This window comes from Colias eurytheme, chromosome 25, assembly GCF_061535395.1.
Source record: "Colias eurytheme isolate Ceu_HAF_F1 chromosome 25, ilColEury1 Martin Lab GWU primary, whole genome shotgun sequence".
NCBI lineage: Eukaryota > Metazoa > Arthropoda > Insecta > Lepidoptera > Pieridae > Colias > Colias eurytheme.
In genome coordinates, this window is record NC_143004.1 from 99,952 (window position 1) to 116,105 (window position 16,154).

Below are 16,154 nucleotides of genomic sequence, written 5' to 3' on the forward strand. Positions count from 1 at the left end.
CAGTGACCGCTCTCTGCTCTCGCCGACCGTGGCGCGTGGAAAACATGCCTTTTTCGCTTTTCTTACCCGTATCTATTATTTTTAGACTTAAACATAGGTCACACAATTGATAGAGTATAAAGTTTATTCAATTTCAATACAATTCTATACCAAAAATATCCTAATTACATCGTGTTAGGTGGTCAAAAGTGAGGTGGTTTAAGGAGTAAACACCCCGACTGGATAAGCAATAACAATAGTGCGAAGAAAGCGCTTGAGGCTGAGCGATGAGGGCGGCTACATCCACACAGATCAGGGGCGCCGTTCATCAAACAATCGTAGTGATTCTCAGTAAGTCAGCTTTTTATCACTAAAGATGTAGTTTTCATGAAATACAAAATTAATTGAACTTTCTTTTGCAAATGATTAGCACTTGTGATGTGAGCGCTCAGTATGAGTAAAAATTTTATTCTTAGTTATATTATCAAGAAATACATAATATTAGTGATATTATCACAATCGTAGAATCAAATATTTTTTTAGGCATTTTAGATTGAAAGAACTATGTTTTAATTTAATTAATAATTGGTCGCACATCAAAAAAAAATAATTATCAATACCCATATTCAACAAAATATGCATTCGCAAGCAATATAAATAGCAAATAATAAGTAAACTAATATTATATAGGTATATTAATTTATAATGTATATTACTACAGAACCATAAATAATAAATAGAATAAGGCGTAAGTAGCGTCGTAAAATTATCAGTATTATGTTTATGCTATTATGTTTTATGTATTATTCTGAGAAGGAGATTAATCAATACAAATATAAATTAAATATTGGCTACATTGTTTATTGAAATTGGAAATTGAAAAGCAATTTGCCGCATTTGTTCTAAAATGTTACGATTACATCGCGACTGCTTGAGTTAATGTGAGTTGCATCATGCCACGGGTTTGTTGATAATTAAAATGATTTATGTTATGTATGAAAGTTCAGGATTAGGGTTTTTAAATATCATACGGAAGAGATAATATTCCGTAGAAATTCTCTATATATCAGTTTGAATACTCGAAATTAAAAATAATGTTTGGACGTAAATATATTTCAGAAAAAAAATGTATAAAAAGTAGTTGTGTAAAAATGAGCAGAACCTAAATTGACTAACTACTAAAAATGCGATGATATTATATTGTTGCGGTGAACCTGTTCTTCTTACTCTCAAAAATGATAGAGTCTAGACATATTATATTGTTGCGGTGAACCTGTTCTTCTTACTCTCAAAAATGATAGAGTCTAGACATATTATATTGTTGCGGTGAACCTGTTCTTCTTACTCTCAAAAATGATAGAGTCTAGACATATTATATTGTTGCGGTGAACCTGTTCTTCTTACTCTCAAAAATGATAGAGTCTAGACATATTAATATATTGTTGCGGTGAACCTGTTCTTCTTACTCTCAAAAATGATAGAGTCTAGACATATTAATATATTGTTGCGGTGAACCTGTTCTTCTTACTCTCAAAAATGATAGAGTCTAGACATATTATATTGTTGCGGTGAACCTGTTCTTCTTACTCTCAAAAATGATAGAGTCTATACATATTATATTGTTGCGGTGAACCTGTTCTTCTTACTCTCAAAAATGATAGAGTCTAGACTTAGCTACATATAAGTCTATTTATTGTGACTACATGCGTATCTACAAAGGTTTTTACGGAAACGAGTATAAGCAGAAACGTTAATTATGATTATAGCGTACCTGCACAATATCCCATCGGATTTGTCAGCCATTGTGCGACCAAACAATCTTGATGATGGGTCAATCAGATGACGGGTAGCTCTTATTAACTGGGTTTTCCGGGAAATTCATGAACAATAGATAAATTGACCAAGTACATATAAGTTTAGGCCACTCCTACAAATTACGTTGTAGTTTGTGTTTATGGGAACTCGTTTATGGGAATAATAATATATTATGACTTTAATAAGAAGGTTTTTTTTTGTTTAATAATTGAATCATTGTTTATTTCTCGATAGTAAGTAGTACCTATATGTATTTTTTGAAGTGAAACTTCTTTAGGCGCATTGAGAGTAAAATTTCAAGGTCGACGATTTTGGTATCTTTGAATCTTGCCAAAGAAGTTTCACTTCTGACACGTGCTTCTGCTCGGCACACACGCTCTTTATTATTTAATTATTGTTAAGTTGAGGAAACGTTTTCATTTCGAGAGGCATTCTTTACACTAGAGCCTTAATGTGTAGTGTTTTTATTTGATCACTTATTTTGGTCTCTCGTATGATGAGATGCTGGACTCGTATAGCACCGGTCCAATGACCTAAACATTTCTTTTTGTACGCAGTATAATATGTGCTCATGATATTTTATTTTTTACGACGGTTTTTGGTTGATGATGACGAATTGTTTTTAAATTTAAATTTGTAGAGATGGTAACTTAAAAATATTTGTGGTATCAGAGGTATGGATATTTCCATACTTGAATTGCATGCACTTTGTTATGACAACAGCATTAGGCAAATAATAATCAAGTGTGTTTAGAATGATGCGGTTTCGTCGATGTGTTGCAGGGGTCGGAGGGTACGGGGGGGGGGTATTACTGGGAAATACCGAAAGCAATGAATATGATAATTTTTAATAGCACTTCTTATAAGAAAATGATCCTATATTTAGTATTTTTATGGAATTACAAATTCATCATGTTTATTAACAGTGGACACGGAACAACAACAAGCATTTTATTTTAAGTAATTTAAATGTTAATAACGAGGAAGCTATTTACAAATAGTAACACAAAACTAATTGAGTCCATACTTTTTTTATTTCCATAATTATTTTAAGGACTATTTCTTAATATTCAGATGAAACAAACAGTACTAATAAGTAAAACAATGCTATAGTTTACAAGGTAATAAACTAAAAAATAAAAGAGTTTTACACGTACTGTAATAAATATTAAGATAAATTCAAGTAAATTATCAAGTTACTTACGACTTACGTAAATTGCTTAAAACTTATCTTATTGAAATCATTTTTATCTTATTATACAAGGAGATAGGTTTAAATGTACTATTATATTTTTAGTTCATTCTAAATAAGCCATTATCGACTATTATTTTATGAATTATTTTAAAAATAATTGTTGTTTCTAACCTTTCTTTATTGTTTGAAGAGCAAGTGCCTCTGAAGTCCAAAGCAAAGTTACAAGCAAAAGGAAATTATAATAAACTAATATTATAAACGCGAAAGTTTGTAGAATGTATGGAGGAGCGAAAACCACCGAACGGATGAGCCAGAATAACTGCTATATATAGCATTGCTATCATCATTTTTACCATTTTATAAACATTAAATCGATAAATCAAATGGAACTGAAAATCTAAAATAGAAAGAGTACCTATAGAGAACATATTGGTTCATAGCAATGGGTGTTTAAATTTATTTTATTGCATTAACATGCTTATCAATAATATATTTTGGAATGTTTAACAGAAGGGTTAAGCGTCGATAATGAGAATAATGTAAACGTTATAGACCCACGTGGTTGCATGAGCTTTGGATCTCTGTCATCTAATTGTTTAAATAAACAAATATATAAAATTTATGCTTAATACAATTATTGTGCTTATACGTAAAGCAATAATAAAAATAGTTTGGAAAATCCAAAAGTGCACGCCTCATAATTTTTTTTAATAATTATTTATTAATTATTAGTTTTGTTTATTTAATAACAATTAAACCACATCGAATCAGACCCTGAAAAATGAAAGGGTTCTATTCCTGAGCATACTCAAGCGTAAGAGAAAAAAAAAGACTCGATTAGTAAAGTATTTCGGTCGCTATCGTGTTAACAAGAAAATCCTCCGCACATACAGACACACGGACGTCCAAGACAGAACTTTTTTAAACTGTTTTTTAACTAGTTTAAATAACAAAAATGACATCAAAAATATCATGAATGTTAAAAATAGTGTTTTTTCTTAATATGTGTGTGTATGTATTATCTTACAAGTGCAATGTATGATACATAAAGACATTTTAAGTTTGAAAAATCAGATGTTTTGTGCGAAGTGACAGTAGTACCCACCTCAACGCTTCGCTTATGAGGCGTGCAAAAGTAATTGTATGTAGAGCATAATATAATAAAGAGGTATAAATAGAATTGTTTAAGTAATTGTATTGTAATTGTAATATACCTACCAATAGTATACTAGTTTTGTGTTTAAATTTGGTTCAAATATGTCACTAATTCGATACAGGTCTTCAATTTTAAGAAACACGATGTGACTAATGTTATTGACGTGTATGAAAAATACATGCTTAAGTTTACTTTTCTTTTTGAATAATAAGTTATGAGGTTAGACTGGTTTCCCACCTGTCCAGTTTGAAAATAATTGAATTAAAATATAATTTGTTACGTTACGCTATTATGAAAAAAAGATAATATATAAGAAATTTAAAAATTTATCATGAATGTAACTACATTTAAGTATCGATATATTTTTTTTGTAAAAACATTGAACGATTAATCAATGACCAGACATTACTATGGACGCAATTGGTAAGGTCCGGGTGACGAAATTTCCCATCTCAAATATTATAGTTTAGTTAGTTATGTTCCGATCGTCAATATTTGCTGTTTAGTTCCGAGGTCACCGGGTCTGCTCAGTACTAAGTTTTTACATATTGGCATAAGATGGTCAGGGGCGCGATCGTGGCCGTTGGACACCTCGTGTACATAATACATACATGTTTTGTAATGGGTATAGGTACATTTGTAATGGGCATACAGCACGTATTGTTATTGGTTATAATAAATGATGTTTGCTACGATTGTATTTGCTACTTGCTAGTTATGTTTTAATGCACCAGAAAAAGACGCTGGTGTAAAGATTCATTCAACAGTACTGTTATTTGCTTTGTGTTTTGTGGTGTTCTAATAATATTATATACCATGGTAGTTGATATTTTTATTCGTAGTTGTAAAAAATATATTATTTTATTTGATACTTTATTTGTATAAAATTAATTTTAATAACAACAAATAAACGATTGTGTCCATACTCGAGTCTAGTACCTACATGGTATTATCTGTGGTATTATGATGGCTTATTCAGTTAAATTAATTGTAGAATCAGACAAAAAATAGAATTATACAAGTTACTACGTTGTTAAAATTATTTTATGTTATTTTCTATTCTATACTGTTTAGTCCTGTTCTGTACTATTCCATTGTATTATATTCCAGTAAACGTGCCAACAATCTCGTTCGGGCTGGCGCTGGGCTGGGTGTCGCTGGCGAGCGGCGAGGCGGGCGGCGCGGAGGGCGCGGGGGGAGCGGTGGCAGCGGCCGTCGTCACCTTCGCGGCGTCCTTCGTGGGCGTGCCGCTCAGTGCCAAGGCTATCACTTATGGGAGGAAGTTCGCAGTCATCGCAGCTTCCGCTGGCTTCGTGGTGAGGATATTATCATTAATTAAAATTATTTAAAACATTTCTCAAGATCAATTAAGGCACCTTTAACCTATTACGCTTAGATATGTTGTCTTCTTTCTTGTTTCTGTGTACACTATCTTCCCAATTTTGTAATTGTATTAACTTTCTGCTTTTATTTTTTGGTTGTTTGGAAGAAATTGCTGTTAAGCAATAAAGCCGCCAATTGCTTAATATAATATCCTGATTTTGTCAAACTTTGTGTGTGCAATAAAGAGTAACTATATAAAAAAAATTAAATAAATAAATAAGGCATCATGTTTTGTTTTTAAGTTCAATTTTGAATTTAGAACAACTCTTTTTATAAATACCCTCAAAATGTTACCTACTTGTCGAACAGTTGCTAGAAAACATGTTCACTTGAAAGTGATTGTGCAGCAAGACGTAAGTTCTACTATTTCTTCACCGGCTCTTAGGCAAGAAGGAATATCTAAATGCATTTGTATATGGCAGATATGCTGGTCACTGAAGTTGGTGGCGACATGGGGAGGGCAGTGGTGGATAGTGGGCGGACGCGTGACGGCCGGGCTCGGCGGCGCGGCTGCCTGGGCGCTCGCCCCGCTTCTGGCTAGAGAGGTGTGTAGTGGTAGTAGAAAAACTTGTAATAGAAGTAGAAGCAGTGGTAGTAGCAGTAGAAGAAATAGTGTAAGAAGCCGTTGAAGAAACAGAGATTGTAGCAGTAGTTGAAGAATTAGTAGGTATTAGTAGTAGAAGTAGTAGTATTAGTTGGTTCTTTTGCAATTTGGAACATTGCTTTCCAACCTAATGATTCGGCAAATAATAAGAAAGAGGGAGCCAATTTAACCCAACACATAATAATGGCAAGAGTAAGGGTCAGAAAGTGATTTTCAAATTAAGATTTTATAATATAATTTCAATAGCGTGTTTTTCGCTTAGTATATAGATATTTCATGATGAAAGTATAAGTGTTAAAATGGTGTAGATGTGCAGCGATCGCTGGCGAGGCGCGGCAGTGTCAGCCCTCCCGCTGGCGCATAACCTGGGAGTGCTCCTCATGTACCTCGCTGCTGACGCCAGAATTCCACAAAGGTAGGGTAGAATTTAAAATTGCACTGGAAGATCTTAAAGTTTTTGTTGACAGTGAAGATTTGCATCAAAATGGCTTATCCTCCAGTGAAACAAAGGGAAAATTTAGTTGGTGATCAAAATATTATAAAAAGAACTGTTTCAGGACAGTTCTGTGGTGGTGTCTCGGTCTGTCCGTGTGTCACTGCTTCGTGTTCCTGTTGATGCCGGAGTCGCCGTCGTTCCTTGCGGCTAAAGGAAAAGATGAGGTAACTTTCAATTTTAATTCTGTGTTTAATTCCTTATTTCGTATAGATTCTACACTATACTATACTATAGAAGGTTGAAATTTATATTATAATGAAGATTATAATTATAAAAAAAGTGATAGTTATTATATGTATAACATGGGAGAAAGCGAATTCTTATTTTTAAGTGTTTAATATCGGGAATATACTGAAATATGCACCATTCAGGAAGCCCGCACGGCGCTGGCGTGGCTGCGCGGCCGCTCACCGCTCGACCCTCACCTGGAAACAGAACTGAAGACCCTGCCTCCACTGGATGATGAGCAGCAGTCTTCCTTTAAACTGGCTAAAGAAATGCGTAAGTTATTGAAAATTAACCGTTAACAAAAATACAAACACAAATTAATATTAATTTGAAATTGCAGAGCCGTTTCTGCATTGCCTTTCCTGTAACATCCATAAAGCATCTTTAATGTTTTCTTGTTTACGTTACATTACAGAACCTTGCGATACTAAACCCCATGGAGAATAATAAACATATTCTTTAGTAAGTTTTTGCCAAATACTCGCATTAGATTCTTTGTCTTCCAGTCCCAGTCTTTCCTTCTATGTTATAGTCATTTGTGTGTTGTATGCCTTTCAGTGGCAGATAGACAACGACGAGTGGCGTTTATAATAGGTGGTCTAGCGGTGGTGGGGCAGGAGGCGTGCGGCGTGCTGGCCATCCTGCAGTACGCGGAGCGCATGTTCGTGCTCGCGCGGGACGAGGCCAGCCCTATACTGGGTAATGTTACTTATTTCTAAAATATGGACACAAATGTAGACAGTGACGTGGAATACCGTAAGAAGGAACCTCTTTTTTGCCAAAATTAAAAAAAAATATGAACATTATACAGTAGACAGATAATATTGATGAAATAAAATGGGGAACTGAGATAATTAATTAATATGTTGAATGACAAACATCTGGTTAATTTGTCAAATGTTAATGATACTTTCTATATCGTATTTTGAACATCATTTTCATCATTTGACCGGATCATTTCGACCATGACAATTTCTAAAACGGTGTTAGCACACACGATCAATAAAAAGGAGCTGATCAACTTAGCTCGATTCATAGACTTGTCAGACAGACAGACAGTCACTGTAACTGAACAGGGCTGTGATGCTATTTTTGATAAATGTAAATGTTGTTTATAAACAGTGAACAGCACATCACCGGTGGCAGCGAGCGAGCTGGCCCCGCTGGAGCTGGCCACGCCGTCGCGCCACGCGCTGCTGCTGGGCGCGGTGCAGCTCGCCGCCTCCGCGCTCTCGCTGTACCTGGTCGAGCGGCTCGGCCGCAGAGTGAGCACATACACATATATACGTGATATGTGTCCGCTAGAAATAAATAAAAATAATTTTTCATGCATTATGTTTCAGTTGTTGATAGTATGGTGTGCTTGGGGCGTGGGAGGCGCTCTAGCCACGGCGGCAGTGCTGCTGGGCGTGGGCGGTGTGGAGGGCGCGGGGGGCGCGGGGGGAGTGCAGGGCGCCGCGCTGGCCATCGCCGTCGCGGTCGCGATCGACGCCGCGGGGCTCCAGCCGGCGCCCTACGCTCTGCTCGCCGATATGTTCCACTATCAGGTGTTGTATGCCGACTGAGAGGCTGTTGAAGAACGTTTGACATTATTGTTCTCATGCGTGTTGCTATCCTGCTTTTTTTTTAGTCAAGTTATTAAGATTTAAAATTTTGCAATTTAAAATTTTCTGTAGGTTATTTAACGAAGTAATAGCATGTGTTTGAGCAAATGAGATAAAAATGTATACCATTGAAGTTTTAAAACGATACATTCATACATTATATAATTATATTTGTTTTAATACCATTTTTGATAAGGTAATCCTAAAAAAATGAGTAAACCATAGTTTACTTCCATCTAGTGTTACCCATATGACATCATATCATTGAATAGTCTGTTATTATTCTTCTAGTATCGTGGCTGTGCCCTGATGCTTGTCACAGCGGCTGCGTGTCTCGGCAACGCAGTAGAAGTAGGTATCTTCCCCATCGTAGCGTCGTACGGCGGGCTCAAAGCGGCGCTCGCTCTAGCCGCCTCCCTCACGCTCGCGTACGCGGTGTTCACCACCGTCGCGGTCCCGGAGACCAGGCTCAAGACTCCAGAGGAAATATACGATGCTCTCGCGCCGAGGGAACAGCCGTGTGACAGTGTTAAAGTGAAGGATTGTGGGACTAGTGAAAGTAAAGAAACAGTGTGCACTAGGTTTTAAGTTAGGTAGTAAGCTTAATAAATGTTGTTGTTGACTGAAGTTGTTTTTTTATTAAACAATCAGTAGGGCTCGGACGGTCGGACCCATACATAATATTAAATAATACATAATATTTGATGTGTAACTTGGAATTTTTATAAAACGTACCGACGTTATCATTTTGAATCTTAAAATATTCTTGAGCTTGGATAACGCCATAAAGTAAATATGTCTAAATGTTCATAAAATTTACATTCTTGTAAAGAAAACTTCATTTCAGCTGAAAATTTTTGATTGGCTATTTCATGCAGGGCCAAAGTTTGGCCATTGAGCGAGTGTGGGCACTTTCACAGCATGCGATACGACATGTTTCCGACAGTGAAAAATGTATTTATTTAAAAACATAATACATATTATTATGTTTGTGAACAACTTATTAATACTGTATTCTAGTTAACATTGAACGTTTTGCATACATTTGGCTTAAACGAGATTATGAGATAATATGCAATGAATTAATAGACTATGTAACTTAAACCGAACGGATGGATTATTGTGAATACGATGATAAAGGGTTGCCCGTAAAAAGTCTGTCCTGAATTACGGTTGCCGAATTTCTAGAAATTATAGCCTGGCCAAGATTTTATCAGATAACCCCTATTTTTTTATCATTTTTAATATACTAAATTACCAATCAAATAATTTTTATCCATTGAACAGATCGGTGAAGGTCGATGTTATATCGGATCATTACGCTAAAGTATCGAATGTAGTAAAGGCTCTACTTCCCTTAAATTTTTATTTGCAGGCTTCTAGCGAAATCGATTTATTGAATGAGTAGAGAACTCATTCAGTTTGATATTTAAAAAAGTTCAAATAATTTTATTGAACTTTCTACTAATTTTATTTATATAATAATTTTATTTGTTTCTTATTTAGGACTATTAGAGTTGGTATGTTTAATAACTTTTGGTGCAATGACCTACCTTGTGTGAAAATGTAAAAATCTTTATATACAACTAGTGGTCCCCCCGGCTTCGCGCGTGGTACATATTTCGCAATAAAAGATAGCCTATGTCCTTTCTCGGGTATCAAAATATCTCCATACAAAATTTCATGCAAATTGGTTCTGTAGTTTAAGCGTGATTGAGTAACAGACAGACAGACAGAGTTACTTTCGCATTTATAATATTAGTATGGATACATAATGCGGCGATTACACCTAACGAGTACAGTGGCGAGTCAGTGTCCTCGGCCGAGTGCTCGGTTGGTATAAACACTTCAACGAGTGCTCGGCCGAGTACTCGGCCGAGAAGAGTGGCGAGACAGTCACTAGAATCCCAATTTGTTTACTCGGCCGAGTACCCACTCGCTATCCCGCTCGGCAGGTATAAACACGCACTCGTCGCGTCACTCGGCCACTCGCCACTCGTTCGTTTCGTCATTGTATTTTTTCAAAGAATTATTATTTTTATTTATTATTTCTAATAAATCCTACAATTCGTTAATAATATCTGGTAACAGCCGATTTAAAACCCGTTTAAATTCTTTTTTTTTTCGATCCATTGCAGACGTCCGCGTCGTGATCAAAACTGAACTGACTCGCCACTAGTGAAATACGTGTAAACACCCACTCGGTTCGGCAACTGTCTCGGCCGAGAGCGTATTTACTGACTCGCCACTGTACTCGTTAGGTGTAATCAGCGCATAATATATCAAAGTCGAGTTTGTTACAACACTAGTTTTAACTCGAGATCTGCTGGATCAATTTTCATGGTTTTTGATTCGTTGCCCATTGGATTTGTCTCCGCCCCGAATAGCAGAATACAAAATAAAAAATCCACGAATATTATAATTTTAAGAAAAATGTGCAACGTGTGAACCAAATCAAGAAGGTAATGTTAATTTTTTGCTCAGAAAATTACATGGGCATCTAATTCTCATCATTTAATTTAAACTTTAATTTAAGTAAGTACATATTATGTCATCAGTACATTTCTGCATTTTTACATTATTACCTAATTATGCTTTCAAACTTAGACTTTCAAAACTTACGTAGTTACCTACAATCTGTTCTTAAAATATGAGCTTTATCATTTTAATTTTCTGGAAATAAAATGGTATAATAATGTACTACTGTACTGTACGGAATGTAGGAATATGCGAAAATATTGGAAGCATTGGTTTTATAAGGGTTTTTATTTTTAATCCTACTAATATTATAAATGCGAAAGTTTGTGAGGATGTGTATGTGTGTGTTTGTAACTCTTTCACGCAAATACTACTGAACCGATTACCATGAAATTTAGCACACATATAGAGGGTAACTTGGATTAACACATAGGATAGGTTTTATCTCGGAAATCCCACGGGGAAAGGGAACTATGCGGGTTTTTCTTTGAAAACGCGGGCGGAAAGGTAATTTATAAGATGCCAAACTACAAAGAACAAAGTCTAGGTACTAATATATATATTTCAGGATACTGTTATACTTATTTCAGACAGTTAGCACTATTTGAACGATAGATTTTGTGGAAAAATAACGCAATAAATTTGATAAACGCTGTGTTTGCAGCGCTGTTGCCATGACAACGGTCGGTATGTTGTACTTGCTCAATGCTCTGTTAAGTTGATATTGTGCAAATTGTTATGAATTTTATTCTGATTTGTATAAAACTTATTGATAATTGCAATTAATATCTAAAGAGCGAAGAGAAAACATATGAGATTGAATGGATAAGGCAAAAATGAATTTTTGCACGCTTCACCAAAGAAGTTAAAGTAAGTAGACAGATATATTGTTTATTTATAATCATTTTTAAACTCATTTGTTTCTTATTAAAAGCACCTTAAACCTTTTGTTTGAATAAAAAAAAAACGTTTAATTGACGAATATAATAAAATTAAAGTAATAATCAAAATTGTAAGATTGGGTTATGGCTCTTATTACATAACTGCAGCTGCTATCTGTGTTGACTGCAAAACACAAAATTTATTTATTATTTATTTATTTATTTAACTCTTTAATAGTTGTACAGAAACAGTTGTACAGAAGCCTTAGAACTACTTACACATAATCAGAGGACAACTATTTTGGCGGCCTTATCACTTAATAGTGATCTCTTCCAGGCAACCACGGTAAAAGGTAAACAAGCAAAATGATCACTAATTGGCGGGACGAGAACAGAAAAAGAATAATTAATAGCAAGAAAACAAAAAAATTATAATATATTTCTATAGAACCCGTAGTATATTGTGCGTTTACCTTTTTGTTTATGTAAATTAATGGCCCTTTTCAAAACATTGATTTTCAAAGCAAAAACATCAATTATTTTTTAATTTGTTTACTACTGCGCAATTGTAAATAGTACATTATAATAAGGTGTCCAGGAATAAATAAATAAAAATTATAAAATAGATATCTTTTTTAATAAATATTAATTATGAAATACATGTTTCCTTTATTAAATTTGTGAATAGCAAAATTCTTAGTTAACAATTATAAAATCCAATATAGGATACAGCAATACAATTTTCGAGCTCTTCTATGAATCTCGTTTATTATTTCAATCATATTCAGTTGATTCCGACGGTCTGCTTCAATCCAGTCTTTTTATTACTATTTTTCCAGTTATTCAGTTAGCCATGGGTCTGCTGGACAAGCTGTCGGTGTGGCTGGGCGGCGGCAGCGGGTCGGCGGTGACGGTGCTCGTGCTGGGGCTGGACAACAGCGGCAAGAGCACGCTGCTGGCCGCTCTGCGCCCGCCCGAGCCGCGCGGCGAGCCAGCTGCCGCGCCCGTGCCCACCGTCGGACACGCGCAAGGGACCTTTCAAAGCGAGTATATTCCAGCGTTTCTGCCATTTGTCTAGAGGCTCTGCTATGGATTATGGCAAATTGAAGTGCGTTTATTGTTAAAAGAAAAAGAATAAAGAAACACAATTTACTTAACCTTAACCCTAATAAGTTAAAAATAAACCTGTGGTAGGAAAGTTGTTGGAATGTCCCTCTTCCTTCTTCAAATTATATAAAGCAAAGCAGTCAGTTGATAGTTGAATTGTTTCAATAGTTTTAGATTTAATTTCTATTACTTGGTTTTATTTTTAAACTAGCTTACCGCCCGCGGCTTCGCCCACTTTGTCTAAAACCTAATAAATTATATACTAAAACCTTCCTCTTGAATCACTCTATCTATTAAAAAAAAACCCGCATCAAAATCCGTTGCGTAGTTTTAAAGATTTAAGCATACAAAGGGACATAGGGACAGAGAAAGCGACTTTGTTTTATACTATGTAGTGATATTTATGTTTTAATAATATACAGTAGAACCTCGATAAGTTAAAGTCCAAGGGAAACACAAAATATTTTAAGTTATAGAGGTTTTAAGTTATCAAGGGTCTATCCATTTTTCACTGCTTCTATAGCTTTTAATTTATAAGCGTAGGTGAGGGTTGTTAGTTTTCTTTTTGGACTCATTTTAAGCCAGTTTTATCACACAGTAAGTAAAGTGATGTTTCCAGGACAACAATCAAAAACTTATGATGCAAGTAAGTCGTTGTCATATACTATATATAAAGCTAACCGCCGCAAAGCTTTGAAGAATTTCGATAAAGCAAACAATAGGTAATGTATTGTTTACGTTAACAATACATAGTAAACACGTGCAAGCAATAAATACCGAAACCTTTTGTTTTGACACTCTTTCAAAATGACTCATTGACAAACAATTTTATGTTACAGAGGTTGTGGAAACATTTCTTTAAGTTACTGAGGGCCCATACAGAGATTATTTATTTAAGTTATAGAGGTTGCGTATTTTAAGTTAAAGAGGTTTTGGGCTCTGATGGGAAGGGGACATATTATTTTTTGAAGTTAGAGAGATTTTTATGTTACCGAGGTTTAAGTTATCGAGGTTCTACTGTATATAATATGGTGTTTTCCAGGTGGTGGTATATCATTCAGCGCGTGGGACGTGTCGGGAGCGGCGCGGATGCGCGCGCTGTGGGAGCGGCACTATCGCAACGCTGATGCTGTCATCTTCGTGGTCGACGCTGCTGACCATCTGCGGTTGGGTATGATTAATAATCAATAACGTTTCAATAGATGCGTGTTACACAGTATGTACACGCATGTGGTGAGTTTGAAGACATACCCTGGTTCAGGATGAGGTTTCAGATCTCTACAAGGCAATTCTATTTTCTACATACTCAGCAGTATCTATACAAGTTTCTGTTTGACAGTGGTGGCCCGCGAGGAGCTGCAGCTAATGCTGGCGCACCCGGACATGTGCGGGCGGCGCGTGCCGCTGCTGCTCTTCGCCAACAAGAGCGATGCGCCGCACGCGCTGCCCGCCACGCAGGTCGCCGCCGGTTAGTTACTGTCAACAGAATATTATGTGTTTTATTATTACTATGCGGTCCAAGGATAACGTGTTATGATTGATGTGTGCAGTGTGATGGTCATAATATGTGACATGTGACGTGTATAGTCGAGCCAATTTAATAGGCAACATTTGACGTCTATCAATTTTATCTTCGAAGAGAGGTAACCTGCTTAAAAACATCGATTAAAGTGAATTAATCGATACGGACTTGAAACATTTGTTAATCGAACTTGAAACACATTTATTAATTTATGATAGTTTTTATTCACAAGTAATCAATGCATTCGATTCTAGATGTCAGATTTCGATTTTTAGAGTAACGTCACTGGTATTTAAAAAGAAAAAAAGTTTATTGACACAAAATTGTAGCGACGTCAGTTCTTTAATTAAGAAATTGTTTATTATGTTTAGAATGGTCAATCAGTAAAATGAAATCTTAAAATTACTTGTTTACATAATTATTATTATAAGTAATCGTAATTGAAAAAAGTTAAGCAAATGTGCAGTTCTAACAAAACGAAATATCATGTTATTCTATGTCGTCGTTACTATTAGGTTACATTGTTGAATTTTGTTGAACTGTCAAATGTTGCCTATTAAAATGGCTCTACTATAATGTGTCTTAACTGTAGCTAATCAAGTAACTCTTACAGCGTTGGGTCTGGAGCGGATCGTGGACAAGCCGTGGCACGTGTGTGCGTCGAGCGCGCTGTCGGGCGCCGGCGTGGCGGACGGTGTGGCCTGGCTCGCGCGGCAGCTGCGCGAACAGAAACACTAGCGACATCTTTTGCTCTTATAATCCTATAAGAAGTATCCATCTTATACGGGGAAGCATCTTGAAACACGTTTCACAAATATACAAACTACGATACGAATTGAGAAAAAAGATCCTATGACGTCGATAAATATATTACTCTCTCTATCTACTTTGTAGTCATATTGAGTTCTAATTTTCTCAAATGTAGTTCACTAGATCTCATCCCTAGAGAGGTATTCAATTATCATACTAGTGCTATAATTGACGGATTATATTAATAGACAAGTAGGTGATCAGAGTTTTATGTGTGCAATATCCATGCCACAGTTATAAACATCAATATCATCAAAATATTAATTATTAATCTCCATTTGGCCTGACTATAGTCGTGAAAACCGCCTCTACATAGAGGTACAAGGAACATAATATTATATTTCCAGACAATCCATATTAAAGATTGTAGATAGTAACTATTCATTTGGTCATTATTATGTTACCTACATATTATGTTTGTAATAAAAGTATTTGAATTGCACACCGCGTTTTATTTAATTGGGATGCTGATTTACTTCATTTTAGAAGAAAATATAGTATCCAAGTTTTTAGTAACTAGGTAATGTAAGTCTGATAAATTTATTAGAGTAGCAGCGAGCATAAAACACGCATAAACACTAAACAGGCCCTAAGTAAAATGTCGGCTTAATTTAATTGTAATGCAATGATCTGACAGACTCTCCGCATGAAGAAATGATGAGCCGCGCAAACCTTTTTTTCTTTTTACTATTATTGAATCCTTATATTTATCGCAATGCTTTTATTTTAATTTAGTTAATGCAAATGTAAATATCTAAATTTACTTGTGTATTTAGATATCTTTAAAATATTTGTACAGCATAATAATCCATGGGGTTAACAAATGTTTACGAGGGCTTTATATTCGTAACCATCAGGTGTGAGATGACGCGACTCCTCGTTAAATTGACGATTAT

General features: G+C 35.5%; 2 protein-coding genes across 2 annotated transcripts; both read left to right on the forward strand.

The window, feature by feature from the left end:
• The first annotated feature begins 14 nt into the window (after positions 1–14).
• On the forward strand, positions 15–9,087 carry LOC149897382 (solute carrier family 2, facilitated glucose transporter member 8-like). Its single transcript, XM_090116356.1, has 10 exons — positions 15–330; positions 5,256–5,461; positions 5,951–6,073; positions 6,441–6,547; positions 6,690–6,792; positions 7,000–7,129; positions 7,415–7,555; positions 7,979–8,121; positions 8,200–8,403; positions 8,752–9,087. Exons 1-10 carry the CDS (start codon positions 267–269, stop codon positions 9,046–9,048), a joined length of 1,518 nt encoding a protein of 505 aa, XP_089972482.1. The 5' UTR covers positions 15–266; the 3' UTR covers positions 9,049–9,087.
• Positions 9,088–11,637: 2,550 nt separating this feature from the next.
• Arl6 (ADP ribosylation factor-like 6) lies at positions 11,638–15,546 on the forward strand. The gene is made up of 5 exons (XM_090116358.1): positions 11,638–11,808; positions 12,659–12,862; positions 13,969–14,097; positions 14,266–14,394; positions 15,062–15,546. Exons 2-5 carry the CDS (start codon positions 12,673–12,675, stop codon positions 15,184–15,186), a joined length of 573 nt encoding a protein of 190 aa, XP_089972484.1. The 5' UTR covers positions 11,638–11,808; positions 12,659–12,672; the 3' UTR covers positions 15,187–15,546.
• Positions 15,547–16,154: the final 608 nt, after the last annotated feature.